Source organism: Anabrus simplex, chromosome 4 (genome assembly GCF_040414725.1).
Source record: "Anabrus simplex isolate iqAnaSimp1 chromosome 4, ASM4041472v1, whole genome shotgun sequence".
NCBI lineage: Eukaryota > Metazoa > Arthropoda > Insecta > Orthoptera > Tettigoniidae > Anabrus > Anabrus simplex.
In genome coordinates, this window is record NC_090268.1 from 361498480 (window position 1) to 361514760 (window position 16281).

At 38.2% G+C, this 16281-nt stretch overlaps 1 protein-coding gene across 1 annotated transcript; it reads right to left on the reverse strand.

Annotated features, from left to right (window-relative positions):
* Positions 1–14654: 14654 nt before the first annotated feature.
* LOC137500445 (uncharacterized) lies at positions 14655–15398 on the reverse strand. The gene has a single exon (XM_068227338.1). The coding sequence runs from the start codon at positions 15396–15398 to the stop codon at positions 14655–14657; it is 744 nt and encodes a 247-aa protein (XP_068083439.1).
* Positions 15399–16281: the final 883 nt, after the last annotated feature.

Sequence of the window (16281 nt, forward strand, 5' to 3'; positions counted from 1 at the left end):
AGCGTTTCTGTCATTATACCATTAGCCAATGCCATATTTTAAGCCCAGGTTGAACATTTTTTCAATGGACAGTTTGCAGATTGTTAGATAGGTGCAGCCCCTCATCAAATGTTCCCCTTTGGATAAGGATGAAAGAGATCTGTACAAGTGCCAATGATTCCCAACATGGGACATAATCCACAAGCTTGTGTAAAAGTTCCACTAACTGCCGTGAACAGACATAACACATGTAACAAAAACAATATATTCAGAACATGAAGTATTAAATGTATGTTGATTTTTTACCACTATCTGAACAAAGGGCCTAAGGTGTAAAGGGTGAATATTCTGGTAGCAACTGTTGGTTTACATCCAAATTACCCAGAATTTATTTTTACAAGTGTTATATTCCTTCAATTCTTGGAACTGATTGGCCTAGCTTCACTGAACTCCCAAAGTAAAAAGAAAAGGTTAGATCACAGAAAGATATCTGGAGTTATGACTGAAGTTTCTGGTTTTTAAAATTCCACAATAATGCTAATTATTAATATAACAGATCTTTAGTATACTTCTCAAAATTACTCAATGGATTTTCACAATCTTCCATAATAAATCTAAATTGTACTCTCCTCCAAAAACAATTTAAATCTCCACCTTATTCAACACATACTGGATTCAAACCAGAAATGAAAACAAATTCCTGAAAATAAAAGTTGAATTAATTCCTGTTCATGAAGATTCTTACCAGATGGAACCGACATGCGGACATTTGTGCTTCTTCTCCTAACGTAGGTGAGAGATTCTTCCACATGTTCAGTATGATGGATGGTTTCATTGGGGTCTTGCACCCTGCAAGTTGACAAAATTAAATTCAACGAACTGTAATAAGAGGAGATAATTACATATATGAAAATGATACCTTTAAATCAGCCTTTAAAAAAAGACTAGTGCAACACGCAATTCTTATACAGGGGGAACTGTGAAAAATGGGCGACTAATACAGAGCATCATTTAGGTGGCAATAATCACCTCATGACACTGACTGGAAAGTCAGAAGAGGTGATAGATTTCATGCAGAAGGAGAATATAGCTATGATGGAATTTTAATTAAGTTGTTCCTTTTTCCAAATATAATATTGTTCCTATATGTTTTCTTTTTCAGATAGTTTATAAATTTATTTATTAAAAATTAGTTTCGGCAGACTGAAGAACCTAACAGGCAAAGAATGTAGTGGGAATAATAAGCAGCAAGATATTAGATGAGTAATGTGGGTAAGGTGAATTACGTAAATGATAGAATAATAAAGATACAGTTAAGGATGGAGAATGGAGTAAAGGATTTCATCCAAGTGTATACCCGTCAGACCGGAAACAAGGATGATGATATGGTCAAATTGCTGGAGACAATGGAGAGACAATCTGCTTTACGTCACCATGACACAGATAGGTATTAGGGCGACAAGGTGCAGGAAAGGGCTAGGAGAGGGAAGGAAGCTACCGTGGACTTAAGATACAGCCCAGCATCTGCCTGGTGTGGAAATGAGAAAGCAAAGAAACCCATTTTGAGGGCTGCCGACAATGGGGTTTACACCCACTATCTCCCGAATGCAAACTGACAGTTACGTGAACCATGCAGCCACTCAACTCTGTACAAGAATGGAGAGAGAGAGAAATAAAGGATGTAGAAATGACTTGTCATGGGAGACTTCAATGCAATGGTGGGATGTGACAAAAGGAATGAAAGTAGTAACTGGACTTTTTGGAAATAGGAAGAAGAATGAAGAAAAGGGAAGTTGGTAGATATTGAGACAGTATTTAAGTACCTTTAAATACTTAAGAACTGTACGAGTATGTGCACATGAAATTTCTGCATCAACTCTTCCCTGGTCACGTACTGACTTTCTTTATACTGCTGTTCTATCACCCTAAAGCATTCCAAGTACTGAACCTAAATGCTGCTATGCAACATACCTTTGGAACGCTTTAGCTGCACTCTGAGTACTTCAGTCTACGCAAACGTGAAGACCACCTTCTAGTTAAGTAGCCTGCAAGCGTTCTTAGTTGGCTTGGGTCGTTGAACGCTATACTTATGTACCTGTTTTTGGCGAGTAACTTCTTTTAAGGACCACAAGATGCAGGCAATGGTGAAGTTTAGGGACACAGGGGGAGTGCCTGTCATTCAACAATGATTTCTACAAATTATTTTGAGGCTGTATCAGTCTATTATTTGTTTTCAACCTTTGACGTATTCATTCAACGTGACCTCACAGAGAAGATAACTTAACTACCATGGTACGCCTGTTCTGCAGTCCAACTGTAACCAAGCAACTAATTTCAAAACTGACCTGTGAAAATTTATTATGACATGAAATTCTTCTTAGCAGAATTAAACTAAAAACCATGTGAACTTTTTACCTGTGGCAGCAATATAAACTATCTCTAAACTAAACTATGGCATGTTTGTACCTCAAAATTATTCAGCTACATACTCTAACCTATTTTAGCCCATTTGTATTAAAGATATTTTACACCTCGTTAAATCATCTGAAGAATTTCCGTAACAAAAATTAAATTTAAATTATAGTAGGTTCGAATCCCACTATCGGCAGCCCTGAAAATGGTTTTCCGTGGTTTCCCATTTTCACACCAGGCAAATGCTGGGGCTGTACCTTAATTAAGGCCACGGCCACTTCCTTCCAACTCCTAGGCCTTTCCTATCCCATCGTCGCCATAAGACCTATCTGTGTCGGTGCGACGTAAAGCCTCTAGCAAAAAAAAAAATTAAATTATCATTGTTATTTATTTTCAAGACAGAGTTAATGTTGTTAAGACCTCTGTCATTCTGCACTTGGAGATTGCAATGGTAATAATTCATATAAGGTAGTTCACTGGATTGTTACTTTGGGATGGCTGCAATAAATATGTTCTCTACTCCCATTTTCCTTTTTATCCTTTCTTCGACCATGTTAATTTTATCTAGTTCTCTCTTAAATTTTAATTGATTTTCTATCTAATTATTCCTTTGTTATTATGTTGTATTATTTCATTTAGATGAGGTGTTCAATGAAGAGAGCCATGCTGCGTTGGTGTAGATGACACAAGTATTTTGCTGTAGTGTGTATATGGCATAACATTTTCTCATTCTGTTTTCTTGTGGTCTTTGTACCCTTGTTAGAATTCTGTTTCTTGTTTCTCGGTGGTTATTTGGAATACCTAAGTTTTTTCTGGGCTATTTGCTTGGTTTCTTTCCTCATTTTATCCTTTTCCTTCTTCATCTTGCTACTTCTTTTCCTGTATTTTTCCCCCTCATATTTTGTGCCATGCTGTATTATTCTGTGATATTTTGTGCCATCTCGCAGATGCACTAGGTCTGTTTTAATGACACTATCATTTTATTTATTTTCACCTCCTGGGTATCAGATTATTTACTTATTTAATGTCAAATTTATTTTTCAATCTCTTAAGTATCACCAGACATCACGTTTAATCATGACCTTGAAAGAAGATTGAACGCTAAACCTTTACTACTCTCTGTTTAATTACTCAAGGCCAAGTCTTTAGTTTTGATCTGTTAATTGTTTATCCTACCCTTTGTGCTGAAGGTGTGCTTTGTTTTAATTATAATTTGGGGTGGTTGTTATGGGGCCTTGCCAGATGTTGGTGACTGACTCCATGATGAATTAGAGGCTTCAACTCGGTGATTTTAATTGGGAATGGTATATTTTTCCTTGGAGAATTAATTTTAAGTGATTTCTTTACTCGTTCAAATTATTTTAGGGAACTTTATTAAGACTCTGGATTCAATTTCCTTGCTAGCTCTGAACATTAACTGAACTGTAAGTTCATTCCAGTTTCATTATACTACTAAAAACTTCTACAGTGTGATTCACATTCATTAATTATTTAAGGGTTCAAGGAAGCTTCCCATTCATTATCTGACTGTTTAATTTGTTAAATTGTTCTATTTACATAAATTGGTACCAATTACCTCAAATTAAGAAATTCTGGTAATCATTCATTACAAATTATTTCATTCAATGTGGAATTTATTTAAAGGCATTGGTGAAAACCATATTTTACAGTTTATATTTTATTCTTTGATTATTTTAATATTTCTACTTCACTTGAGCTCATTAAATATTTATTTTATTTATCCTAGTCTGTGTTGTTCAATAGGTGGGTTATCCATAAGTGGCAACTTGTCGATTTTGTGAGTGAGCCACATATCCAAGCCTCTTTAATTTTATTTTTGCCTAGTTCCATGATTTGTCATTGTTTTTAAGTTACTGAGACAAGGTAAAAGTCAACTAGCATTGTTTAGTTCTTGTTCTTGTTGTGCCTTTGTTATTTTTACCTGGTTGTAAGTCTCAGATATTTGTGTGATAAATGGGTTAGGTGTGAGCCATGCCAGGAAGAAGAATAGTTGGAAGACTACAAGATAGGCATGGGAAAACAGAATCAGGAAGACAGTAATTGATTAATTCTTGGTGGAAAGTGCAAAACTTGGAGAGCTGTTAGATGTAACAGCCTTGTCAAGAGTAGACTTTCATGGAGACTATGGACTAGTGGTAGTAGCAAAAATAAAGTTAGGATAAATAGTGGAAATGAAAGAAATAAGAGAAGAAAACTGAAGCATGGAAATTAAAAGACATAAAAGTAAAAGATAATTTCCAATATAAATTGAAACAACACTTGCCCAGAGCTGAGGTGGAGGTGTAGAAGTGGAATGGGACATGTTCAGGCAGGTTGTAAAGTGTGCAGAGAGTGCTTGTGTCAGAATAGCTGAAAGAGGGAAAGATAGAGACCCAAAGGTGGAATGAGAGGTTAAAAGAAGCAGTGAAAAATAAGAAAAGAAGCACAGCAAGTATAGAATAGGGATAAAATGGAAGGAAGTAGAAGAATCATGAAATGGACAGAAGATGCAAGAAAGTAGTAAGCGAAGTAAACCTGGGAAGGATTTATGAGTTGGAAGAGGGTGTATAGCAGAAAAAGAAAGCTATATAGACTTGTAAGAAGGGAGAGAGAAAAAAAAGTATCTACACAAAGCAGGTGAAAGGGATAAAAAGGAAAGAAGATGACACAACAAGGGGAGAAAAATGAAGGAATACTCTGAGCAGCTCCTGAATGTGAGAAAGGCTGTAGATGAAAGGAAAGAGGAAGAATATGAGGGCACAGAATTCGAGAGTGAAATGACAATGGAAGACGTGGAAACTGCTCTTAAACTAATGGAAGTGGGAAAAGCAGAGAGAATAGATTAAGTGTATGGTAAAAATTACAAAAGCAGCAGGGCAAACTGGTTTACAATGGCTGAATATGGTATTTAGATATATTTGGAAAGAAGAGTCTGTACCAAATTACTGGAGTATAAGAATAATACCTATATTTAAGAAGGGGGTCAGGAATATATGCAACAATTATCGATGAACCACACTCATATCTCAGGTAGCAAAAACATTTGATGATGATGATAATAATAATAATAATAATAATAATAATAATAATATATAATAACCAAAAATAAAATCTACATCGCATCTGACTTGGATCGATCGGTAAAGTGGTCAGCTCCCGCTTACCTAGTAGGTACGGCTGTATAGTTACGTTCCGGGAACTAGCAATCCCTGGTCCTAATTTCCCAGTGGAAAAACTGGACAAATCTTTGATTACAAGCTATGATGATTCGTGAGAGTAAAATCAGCATTACCCCAGGTGGTAACCAATCCACCCGCCATGAGACGGCTACTGGGTATTCGGATTCTGGGGAACCCAAGCAATCACGAACACAGAGAAAGTCTGAGTTCTCTGGCAAACTAACATCCAAAACCTTCACATACATTGGCATGTTCAATATAAATACCTTAATCCAACCTGGTAAATTGCACAATCTTGTAACAGAACTAGATCAACAGAAAATCCAGATACTTGCCCTGCAGGAAACGAGATTCACTGATGAGGACACAACTGATTATGGAAACTACCGGATCTTCAAGAGTAAAACGGACCGGAGAGTTGGCAAGGGAACTCCCTTACTAGGAATGGCCTTCATGATACATAAAAGTATAGGAGACTCAATAAAAGTAGTTACATCCAAAAGCAACCGGCTCATGACAAAGCGGATCCAATGTGTTAACAAGAAATAGACAATAGTGAATGTACATGCACCTACTAACGCGGACAATAAAAAAAGAACCGAAAAAAAAAAAACCTGATGCATTCTGGGCTAAACTTGAGAAAATCATGGCGAAGATTCCAAAAGAGGATACAAAAATTTTGCTGGGCGACTTTAACGCACAAATTGGTAAAGAAAAAGAACACCAGAAAACTGTTGGCAAATTCCCTACTCACAAATTCACTAACAAAAACGGGTTGAGACTCATTGAACTGCGTCAACAAAACAATCTTAAAATCATGTCAACTTCTCTGAGAAAATCACCACGGAAACAGAAGACCTGGAGGTCTCCCGTTCCAGGGATCGGTGATATTCAAATCGATCACACTGCCATCTCTCATCCCATGCAGAGAGAGGTACATGATGTACAGGTACGCCGAGGAGCAAACGTCGATACTGATCACTACTTATTGAGAAGAAAGGTATAATTCACCCCGAAGAAAATTCACCATAAGAGGCCATACATACCGAAGTTTGACACAACACAGATTGGAAACACTAATCTGCAAGAAGTGTGGGAAAGGGAACATGCAGGCACCTGGGAGAAATTCCGCAACAAAATCATCCAGAAAGCTCGAGAGCAAATTCCCCTGAAAATAAATACAAAACACCCTTGGTGGAATTCTGAATGTGAACGTGCCTTGAAGGAATGAAAAGAAGCATTCCAGAAATACAACAGCAAGAAATCACCAGAAAACAAACACATTTCAATGAAACTAGAAAACGAGTAGCCAAAATCATCAGGCAAGTCAAGAGAAAACACTTAAAGCAACAACTGGACTCGATTGAAGATAACTTTCGTAACTACAACGTACAAGATTTCTACATGGAATTCAGATGACAAGTCCGTGGGTATGCTCCTCAAAACCTGGCTTTCAAAATATCAGATGGAAAACTTACTCGTTAATCAGGAAAATTGTCAGGAACTAGCACTTTACCTCGCTGATCTCCTCAACTGCCCAGAGCCCCTCACAGATTCCCTCAAGAACCCCCAAGGCACACTTTCCCTGACTCTCCACCCCAGACAGAGGAAGAAATCCGCGGCCACATCCTCAAACTTAAAAACAATAGGACCTCCGGTGAAGATGGCATCACTGCGGAACTTCTGAAAAATCAGGGACCTAACTCCCTCGAGAAACTCGCTCAAATCATTACAGATACCTGGCAATCGGAAGAATTACCTCAGGACTGGAAGTGCACCCTCATCTACCCATTACACAAAAAGGGAGATAAGACTGACGTGAACAATTACAGAGGCATTTCTCTTCTCCAAGTGGTAAACAAAATGATTTCAGCTTGCGTTTTGGAGAGAACGCCAGAACAACTTGAACAAAGTATTGGCGAATATCAAGCAGGCTTTCGCCCAGGTCATTCGTGTGCAGAACAAACATTCAACTTGAAGGCGACACTTAAATACAAAGCATCGAGGAACAAACCGGTCATCTGCATTTTTGTTGACTTCAGGAAAGTGTACGACTTGGTTGATCAACAGTCTCTCTTCGTTATTCATGAGGAACTGGGGCTCGATTCCAAGACCCTCAACCTCATCAAGGCAACACTCGCTGACACTATCTCCAAAGTTAAATTCATGGGGGAGATCTCTGAACCATTCCCGATTAAAACTGGCGTCCAACAAGATGATGGCTTATCTCCGCTTCTTTTCAACCTCATCCTAGATAAAGTCATCTGCGAGTGGGAGAAGGCATCGAAAGACATGGGATTCTGGCGCCCCATACGACTAGGACGACCTAAAGACGGTACTGAGATATCCTGCCTCGCTTTTGCAGATGCCCTGGCCATACTGACAGATGATGTAGTCACAGCCATTAAACAAACTGAAACACTTAGCGAATGTGCTGGATAGGTTGGCCTACAAATTTCCTTTGAAAAGAGCAAGCTTTTCTGCTCAAAATTTGAACACAACATATGGGCAAATCAACCGAGTATCACACTTCAAGTACTTGGAAGAAATACTTCAACCAACGGGAGGCGAGAAGGCTGCCCAGAAAATTTGCCTACAAAAATTTTGGAAAGCCTACCGTAGGGTTCACAACATGTACAATGAAAAGTGCATGTCCCGCCATGCAAAGATCAGACACTATAATACAGTAATCAAGGCCGAAGTCTTATATACCAGCGAGACCCTTACACCATCTCTGATCTGTTTGGAGTTCTTGGAGCTTGTTGTTTTTTTTTTTTTTTTTTTTTAATTATTGTTATTCTAGAATTTTTGGGGTTCTCTTAAAATTATGTGCGATGTTGGGGCTCAGACTGTGTCATGTCATGTGGTTTAGAATGAGTGCATGCCACCTTCTGTCATCACGAGCACGAGCAGTGTAAGTGTGTAACCGTGTACGTGTGTAAGTTGTAAGCTCGGCTATCGTCTGTGTGTGTGTAAATCTGTAATTGTAGTGCTTAGCTAAAAAATCTTAGAAATAGGTTGCTACCAGATGCTGTACGCATTTATTTATTTATCTACCTCGCCAACACGTTACAATATCAATGATATGAGTAAAGAAGTGGAATCAGAATGAGACTTTTTGCAGATGATGTTATTCTGTTTAGAGTATAAAATAAGTTACAAGATTTGAGTAACTGCAAAATGACCTTGATCAATGTTGTGAGATGGACAGCAGGCAATGGTATGATGATAAACGGGGTTAAAAGTCAGGTTGAGAGTTTCATAAATAGGAAAAGTCCTCTCAGTTTTAATTACTGCGTTGATGGGGGTGAAAGTTCCTTTTGGGGATCATTGTAAGAATCTACGTGTTAATATAAAGAAAGAACTTCACTGGGGTAATCACATAAATGGGATTGTAAATAAAGGGTACAGAATCTCTGCACATGGTTATGAGGGTGTTTAGGGGTTGTAGTAAGGATGTAAAGGAGAGCTTCTCGACTGAATGGTATGTTCTGAGCTGTCAGTGGAGAGATGACGTGGAATGACATCAGTAGACTAATAAGTTAGAGTGGTGTCTTTAAAAGTAGGAGAGATCATAATATGAAGATAAAGCTGGCATTCAAGAGGACAAATTGGGGCAAATATTTGTTTATAGAATGAATTACCAAGGGGAAAAAAAAAAACCTTCAGAGTGTTTTGCCAGGTGGTGGACAGAAGATTCCCTGTATGAAGATCTACGCACTTCGCATTCATGGACCAACAGGTATCCCACTTCATGGGGGCTCTAAACTACTGGGACACCCTCTCTTCAGGGGCTATATAAGGGGTCTAACACAGGGTAATGAGTGGAGTTCTCGACAACATCTGCAGTGGAGAAGGTAGACTTTGGAAGAGTGTACGTTGAGGAAGGGACAACCGAGTGCTCAGATTAATACAAGTAAAAAGATACAGTATATGATGGCCATATATCAGTCTAAATGGGCCATCATATCCACACATCAGAGATGGTACCCTGACAGAGTGTGTTCCACAAGTTAATGGCAGCTGATCTAACAATAATCAGAAGTGGAACTTTGAGATGAATCCAAATGAAATCTCAGTCAAAACTCATCCAAGGATATCAACATGGGCACAGCACCTTCAAAAACAAATTACACCAGTGGGTCAAATATCATGGTTGAAAAACCGCAAGTGGTCTATCCGTATTCTGGGGCAACCACAGGAGAGTGCAAGCAGGTAGAGTGCCCTGAAGCCCCAGAAGAACAAAATCAAACCCAAATCAAGTATTTCGTTAATGACACTTAATGTAAATTCCCTCTTGAAAATGGGGAAACTTAAAAACAACCTATACAAATTCAGAAATCCCAAAATTAAAATTATTGCATTTCAATATCCTTTTGACTCTGAAGGATACAGAATACACAAAGGAAAATCAGGAGAGTGAGCCATGACAAACTGCCCACAATTTGAGACTGGATTTATAGTAGGTATGTCAATAATTGATTCAATTACAGATATCAAGTCTTACTCAAGTCACCTGTCCACTATGACAATGAGATCGGTGAACAAAATTTAAACCCTAAAAGACAGAGATGCATCAACTAAGATCAATAGGAATGACATAGAAAACATGGAAGAATTCTGGAAACAATTAGACAACGTTCTCCAAAAAATCATTTCTTAATTCTAGTAAGCGACTTCAATGTGCAAATTGGCAAAAGAAAAGAAATATAAATACCAGGTTGGCAAATGGTCTGGACATAAATTGACCAACTGGAATAGTAAGCAACTCATTGAAATCTGCAAAAAAAAAAAAAAAAACACACACAACCCTTGCAGACCAAAACTTTGAACTCACCTGATCCACTACAAGGTGAATATAAACTGGACCAAGTTGTGACCTTGTGTTTAAATACAATAGAAATCAAGAACCTTTAAGTCCTTCAAGGAATAGACCTAGATTCTGATCATTACTCCCACAAAATTCTCCTTAAACATCATTCCAGAAAAGAGAAAATTCACTCACAAAGTTCCAAACCACAAATAAGACAGAATATAAAAGGACATGAAAAGTTTCTACAGAAACACAAACATTAAATCTACAAAATTAGCAACAACTCTAGCGGGAACAAAACTAGCAGGAAATATAGCACCAGAACATGAAAACACCTCTGGTGCACAGAAGAATGTGATCAACTCAAAGTCAGACAACAGGCATGGCAAAATTGATCAGCATCTCCAGGAAATCAAAAAAGCAGTCACAAAATCAATAAGAATGATTCATAGACACATGAAGATTTAAAAAAAAACCTACAAGAAACAGAAGATAACATCAAGAAGCACAATTCTTAAAACTTTTACAGACAATTCAAACAAAAGGTATTCAAGTACTCTCCCCCATCACACCACTTCAAAAACGAACATGAGGAAATTGCCTAAACCAACACTAAAAAATGTGAAATTCTCGAGAAATATGTTTCTAAATTACTCAATTGTGAGAAGTCATAAGAAAAATTCTGTATCTACTGTGAGTAACAAAACCGGATCTCAAAACCACCAAGTGTATAATTTTTTTTTTTTGCTAGTTGCTTAACGTTGCACCGACACAGATAGGTCTTATGGCAACGATTGGACAGGGAAGGACTAGGAGTGGGAAGGAAGCGGCCGTGGCCTTCATTAAGGTACAGCCCCAGCATTTGCCTGGTGTGAAAATGGGAAACCATGGAAAACCATTTTCAGGGCTGCCGACAGTGGGGTTCGAACCTACTATCTCCCGAATACTGGATACTGGCCGCACTTAAGCGACTGCAGCTATTGTGCTCGGTGTATAGGAAATTAGGGAGATAATTCAATCATTAAAAAAATAACAAAGCATCAGAAGGAGACCATATCACTGCAGAGCAATGGAAAAATGCAGGAGAAAATCCCATAGAAAACTAACAGAAATTGTAGATGAAATCCAACACATCGAAAAAATATGAGCTGGCTGGATGACAGCTATCATCCATACATTATACAAAAAAGGAAGCAAAACAGACCCCGACAAATATCAAGGAATTTCATTACTATCAGTAACCTATAACATTCGGTCCATAGCCCATCATAGCTCTCTATAGCGACTGGATCCAGAAATAGGAGAAAACCAAGGTGGATTCCGAAAAGGCAAATCATGCATAGAACAAATTATAAATTTGGAAAACTCTGAAATAATTCCACAATACATAAAACAAAAAATTTTGTCATCACATTTGTAGACTTTAAAAAGGCATATGACACTATACACTGCAAATCCTCTTTCTGAAGTACTGGTATTAGCAGAATTTAGGCTAGATCAGAAGACAATAAACATAATCAAAGAATCACTTATGAAGATCAAATTCAAGGCAAAATTCATGGGAGAACTGAAAACCAAACCCCATGGCACAACAATCTTGAAGGGCCATGGCTTACCAAGTGACTGGTGTTCAGCCCGAAGGCCTGCAGATTACGAGGTCGTGTAGTTAGCACAACGGATCCTCTCTGGTGTTATTCTTGAATTTTTAGACCAAGGCCACTATTGTCACTGTCAGATAGCTCCACAATTGTAATCACGCAGGCTGAGCGGACCTCGAACCAGTCCCCAGATCCCGGTAAAAGTCCCTGAACTAGCTAGGAATCAAACCTGAGGCCTCCGGGTAAGAGGCAGGCGTGTTACCCCTACACCACCGGGCTGTCATGGGAGAAAACTGAGCTCAGAATATAAGTATACACAGGAGTACTACGTTAAGGGGTGGTCTATCAGCGCTGTTCTTCAATTGTGTGCTTGAAAAACCGATAAGAGAATTGAAAGAAAAAAGCAGATGCATGAACACACAGACTAAAACCTAAACTAAAATGCATAGAAATAGATAGCTTAGCAGTTTCAGAAGAAATGGGGGTACCCTGCAGGCGACATGCAGTTCTTGTCCGGGAGAGCTGTAATTAGATGGGTGACCAGCAACCAATATTATGAAGGTGGGAATAGTTAATGTTATGACCCTGACAGGAAAATCAGGAAGAGTTTATTTGACTTTATGTAGAAAGAGAATGTTGCAAAGACAGGACTGAATGAGAAGGAATTAAAACAGCACATCCCTATATCAGAAAGGGAGTGAAGATGAGTAGAGGATACACACTATACTGGAGTGGAGGAGGTGAAGGAAAGAATGGAGTAGTAGGGATTGTTAAAACTCTGGATGAATGTGTGGTGACATACTAATCACAGTACGACCGAGGACGGAAGGAGTGAAAGACTTCATCCTAGTCTATGCAACCCTAACTGGAAACAGTGAGGAAAATATAGAGGAATTCCTGGACACACTGTAGGCAGTAATCACCGATGTCATGGGAGACCTCAATTCGCAGGTTGGAAATTATAGAATTGGGAAAGAAGAAGTGATTGGTCCTTTAGGATATGGAAAAAGAAAGAGATAAGAGAAGTCTATCAATTTTTGTGAGAAACTGAATGATTGTGGGTAACACTTGGTTTAGAAAGTATAGTAAAAAATCACTTAGATATGGCTGGGGTGAAAGGACAAGCACAGTTATTGGACATTTCTTGGTTGAGAAAACAAATCGTAAACAATTAATGTATGTAACAGCACTACCAGGTGAGATGTTTGATGGAGACCATAGAGTAGTGGTAGCAAAATTGAAAATAAGTAAAACTGTGTGAGTAAAAGAAATAAAACAGAGAAAATGAAAGTATAGAAATTAAAAGCCAAATAAACCCTGGAGGAGAAATTAAAACACATCTCTATATCAGAAATGAAAAGTGTAGAAGAAGAATGGACCAAATTTATAAAAACATTTGTAAGCTGTGCTGAGAAGATTTATGGTAGAACGTCGCAAGAGTGAAGGAAAATGAGACACCTTGGTGGAATGGAAAGGTGAAGGAGGCTGTTAAACAAAAGAAGAAAGCATAGCAAGAATGGAAAAGTGATAGAAAAGAAGGAAGTAAGATTAAGTATCAGGAAATTAAAAGTATAAAAAGTAGTGAGGAAAAGAAAGTATGTTGGGAGAGATTCACAAAAGAGTTGGAAAGGGATGTAAATGGTGGAAAAAGAATGTTGTACGTATTGAAAAAAAAAAAAAGAGAGAGAAAAAAAATCTATATAGAACAAGTGATGAAAGGGAGTGTGGAAATGTAATATGAGACCAAGAGGAGATAAAGAATAGGTGGAAAGATTACTTCAATGAACTCCCAAATATGAGAAATGATGCAGAAGAGAGTGCAGAGATGAATGAGGATGATCCACAAATGGAGAGTGATATTGCAATGGCAGAAGTGGAAATGGCTGATAAACAAATGATAACAGGAAAAGTAGCAGGGATGGATGAAATAGATGAGGAAAGGATAAAGGCAGCAGGATCTATTGGTCTACACTGGTTATATAGGCTGCTAAGGTGTATATGGAGGAAAAAGCAAGTACCTGATTGGTGTAAGGGTGTAATAATACCAGTATTTAAGAAAGTTGACAAGAAGGTATGTGACAATTATCGAGGAATTACACTGCTGTCATGAGTAGCCAAAATATTGGAGAATAACAGAAAGGAAGATGAGAGAAAGGGTGGAAAGAAATTTAGAAAGAGAACAGTACAGTTTTTGACAGGGCAGGTGAACGATATACCCTATATTTACCACGAGATTACTGATGGAAAAACAGTGGCAATATGGAAAAGATCTCATGATGGTATTCCTTGATCTAGTGAAAACATATAATAGTGTTAATAGAGGAAAGGTTTTTCCAAACCCTGGAAAGAAGAGATGTGGAAAGCAATCAAGGCAATTGGTGAAAGCAATGTATAAAAACAGTTGTGACCTGACTACAGTGGGGAGAACAGATTGGTTTAGAAACAACCAAACTGGACTGAGACAGTGAAGTGTAATGTCTCCACTTATATTTCAAATGGTTATGGATGAAATTCTGAAGGAAACAAAGACAAGATATGGGAGGGATATGAAAATATAGGGTTATTCTAAACGATTGTCAGGGTTACAAAAATTCATAACTCACAGTGCAATTGACGTACGAATATGAATCTTGTTTTATTGTGTACTGTAACTCAAAGTTATTTTGACATACATTACAAACGCTTGATATGTGCACCTTGTGTCACTCTACACACATCTACTCGATAGTCCATCTCTTCCCACACACGAGTCAACATGGCAGCGGTGATGCTTTCGAAGGCGGCTTGGATGTGCTGCTTCACTTCCTGAATATCCACCAGTAGAGGAGGAACAAATACTTGATATTTAACATATCCCCACAGGAAGAAATCGCATGGTGTAAGATCTGGTGAACGTGGTGGAAAGGGTAAGAGCATCAGATCACCTTCTGTTCCGCATCCCATCCATCGTTGTGGAAGTTCTTGGTTTAAAAATACTCTAACCTCCCTGTGAAAATGAGGTGGTGCACCATCCTGTTGCAGCACGCAATCATCCCTGTCGTCACTCAACTGGGGTAACAGCCATTCTGCGAGCATGTCCAGGCAAGTCGGCCCTGTTACTGTCTGTTCATGGAAGAAGAACGGACCATAGACCTTCGTGTTTGAAATGACACAGAACACATTCACCTTAGGAGAGTTTCGCACATGTTCCACATAACAATGGGGGTTCGTTGCACCCCAAATATTAACGTTTTGTTTGTTTACCTTTCCACTTATATGAAAAGTAGCTTGGTCACTGAAAACTACTCTGTCAAGAAAATCATCATCTTCTTCAATCCGTTCCTGCAGTGCCATGTAAAAGTTGAAACGTAGGGCTTTGTCATTAGCTGTTAGAGCTTGACGCAATTGTAGGCAATATGGCTTAACCTTTAGGCGCATTCGTAAAACATGCCCTACTGTGGTTTGAGGAATTTTCAGTTCCCTGCTAGATTTTGTAGTTGATTTTTTAGGACTACGGAGATAAACGCCCCTAATTCAATTCACATCCGCTTCTGACACAGTGGGACGCCCACTGCTTTTCCCTTTGCACAAACAACCTGTATCCACAAATTGTGCATACCATCAGCGAATAGAGTTGTCGGAAGGAGGCTTCTTCCCGTATTTTGTCCGAATATGGCACTGGACTCTGGTAATGGATCGGTGTTGATGAAATTCAAGAGTACAAAAAGCTTTCTCCTTATCGCTAAGCGCCATTTTGTTAAACACTGCTATTACTGCCACCTGGTGGTAACTTATATACTACAGTTTATGCAAAACAAAACTTTGAAAGTTTGTCTAACCGTTACTGCAACAATAAAAATGGCAAGTTTTCCACGTAATAAAAAAAAAAAAGTTCACGATACCCCGAAAATCATTTAGAATAACCCTGTACAGTATTATTGTCTTCAGGTCTAGTGACCTTGGGGAGTCAACAATAAAGAAGTGCAAATACTACTAGAGGCTTTAATAATAATAATAATAATAATAATAATAATAATAATAATAATAATAATAATAATAATAATAATTTGCTTTATGTCCCACTAAGCTAGAGGCTTTAAATGACAATATTGAGAAATATGGTATGGAAATCAGTGTGGAGAAAAGCAAAACAGTGATGACAAGAGGAGAAAGACCTTGAGGTTGTTAAATACTTCAAATATTTGTGAAGTGAAATAATGCAAGATGCAAAGCTGGATAAGGAGATCAGCAGAATGGTACAAGGGGGAAATATGTTGTACCAGAATGTAAGGAACTTAGTGAGGAACAGAAGTGCCTATGA

What these genes read in the sequence shown, in the direction of transcription:
- LOC137500445 (XM_068227338.1), bottom strand. Translation starts at nt 15,398, where the DNA reads ATGCGCCTAAAGGTTAAGCCATATTGCCTACAATTGCGTCAAGCTCTA.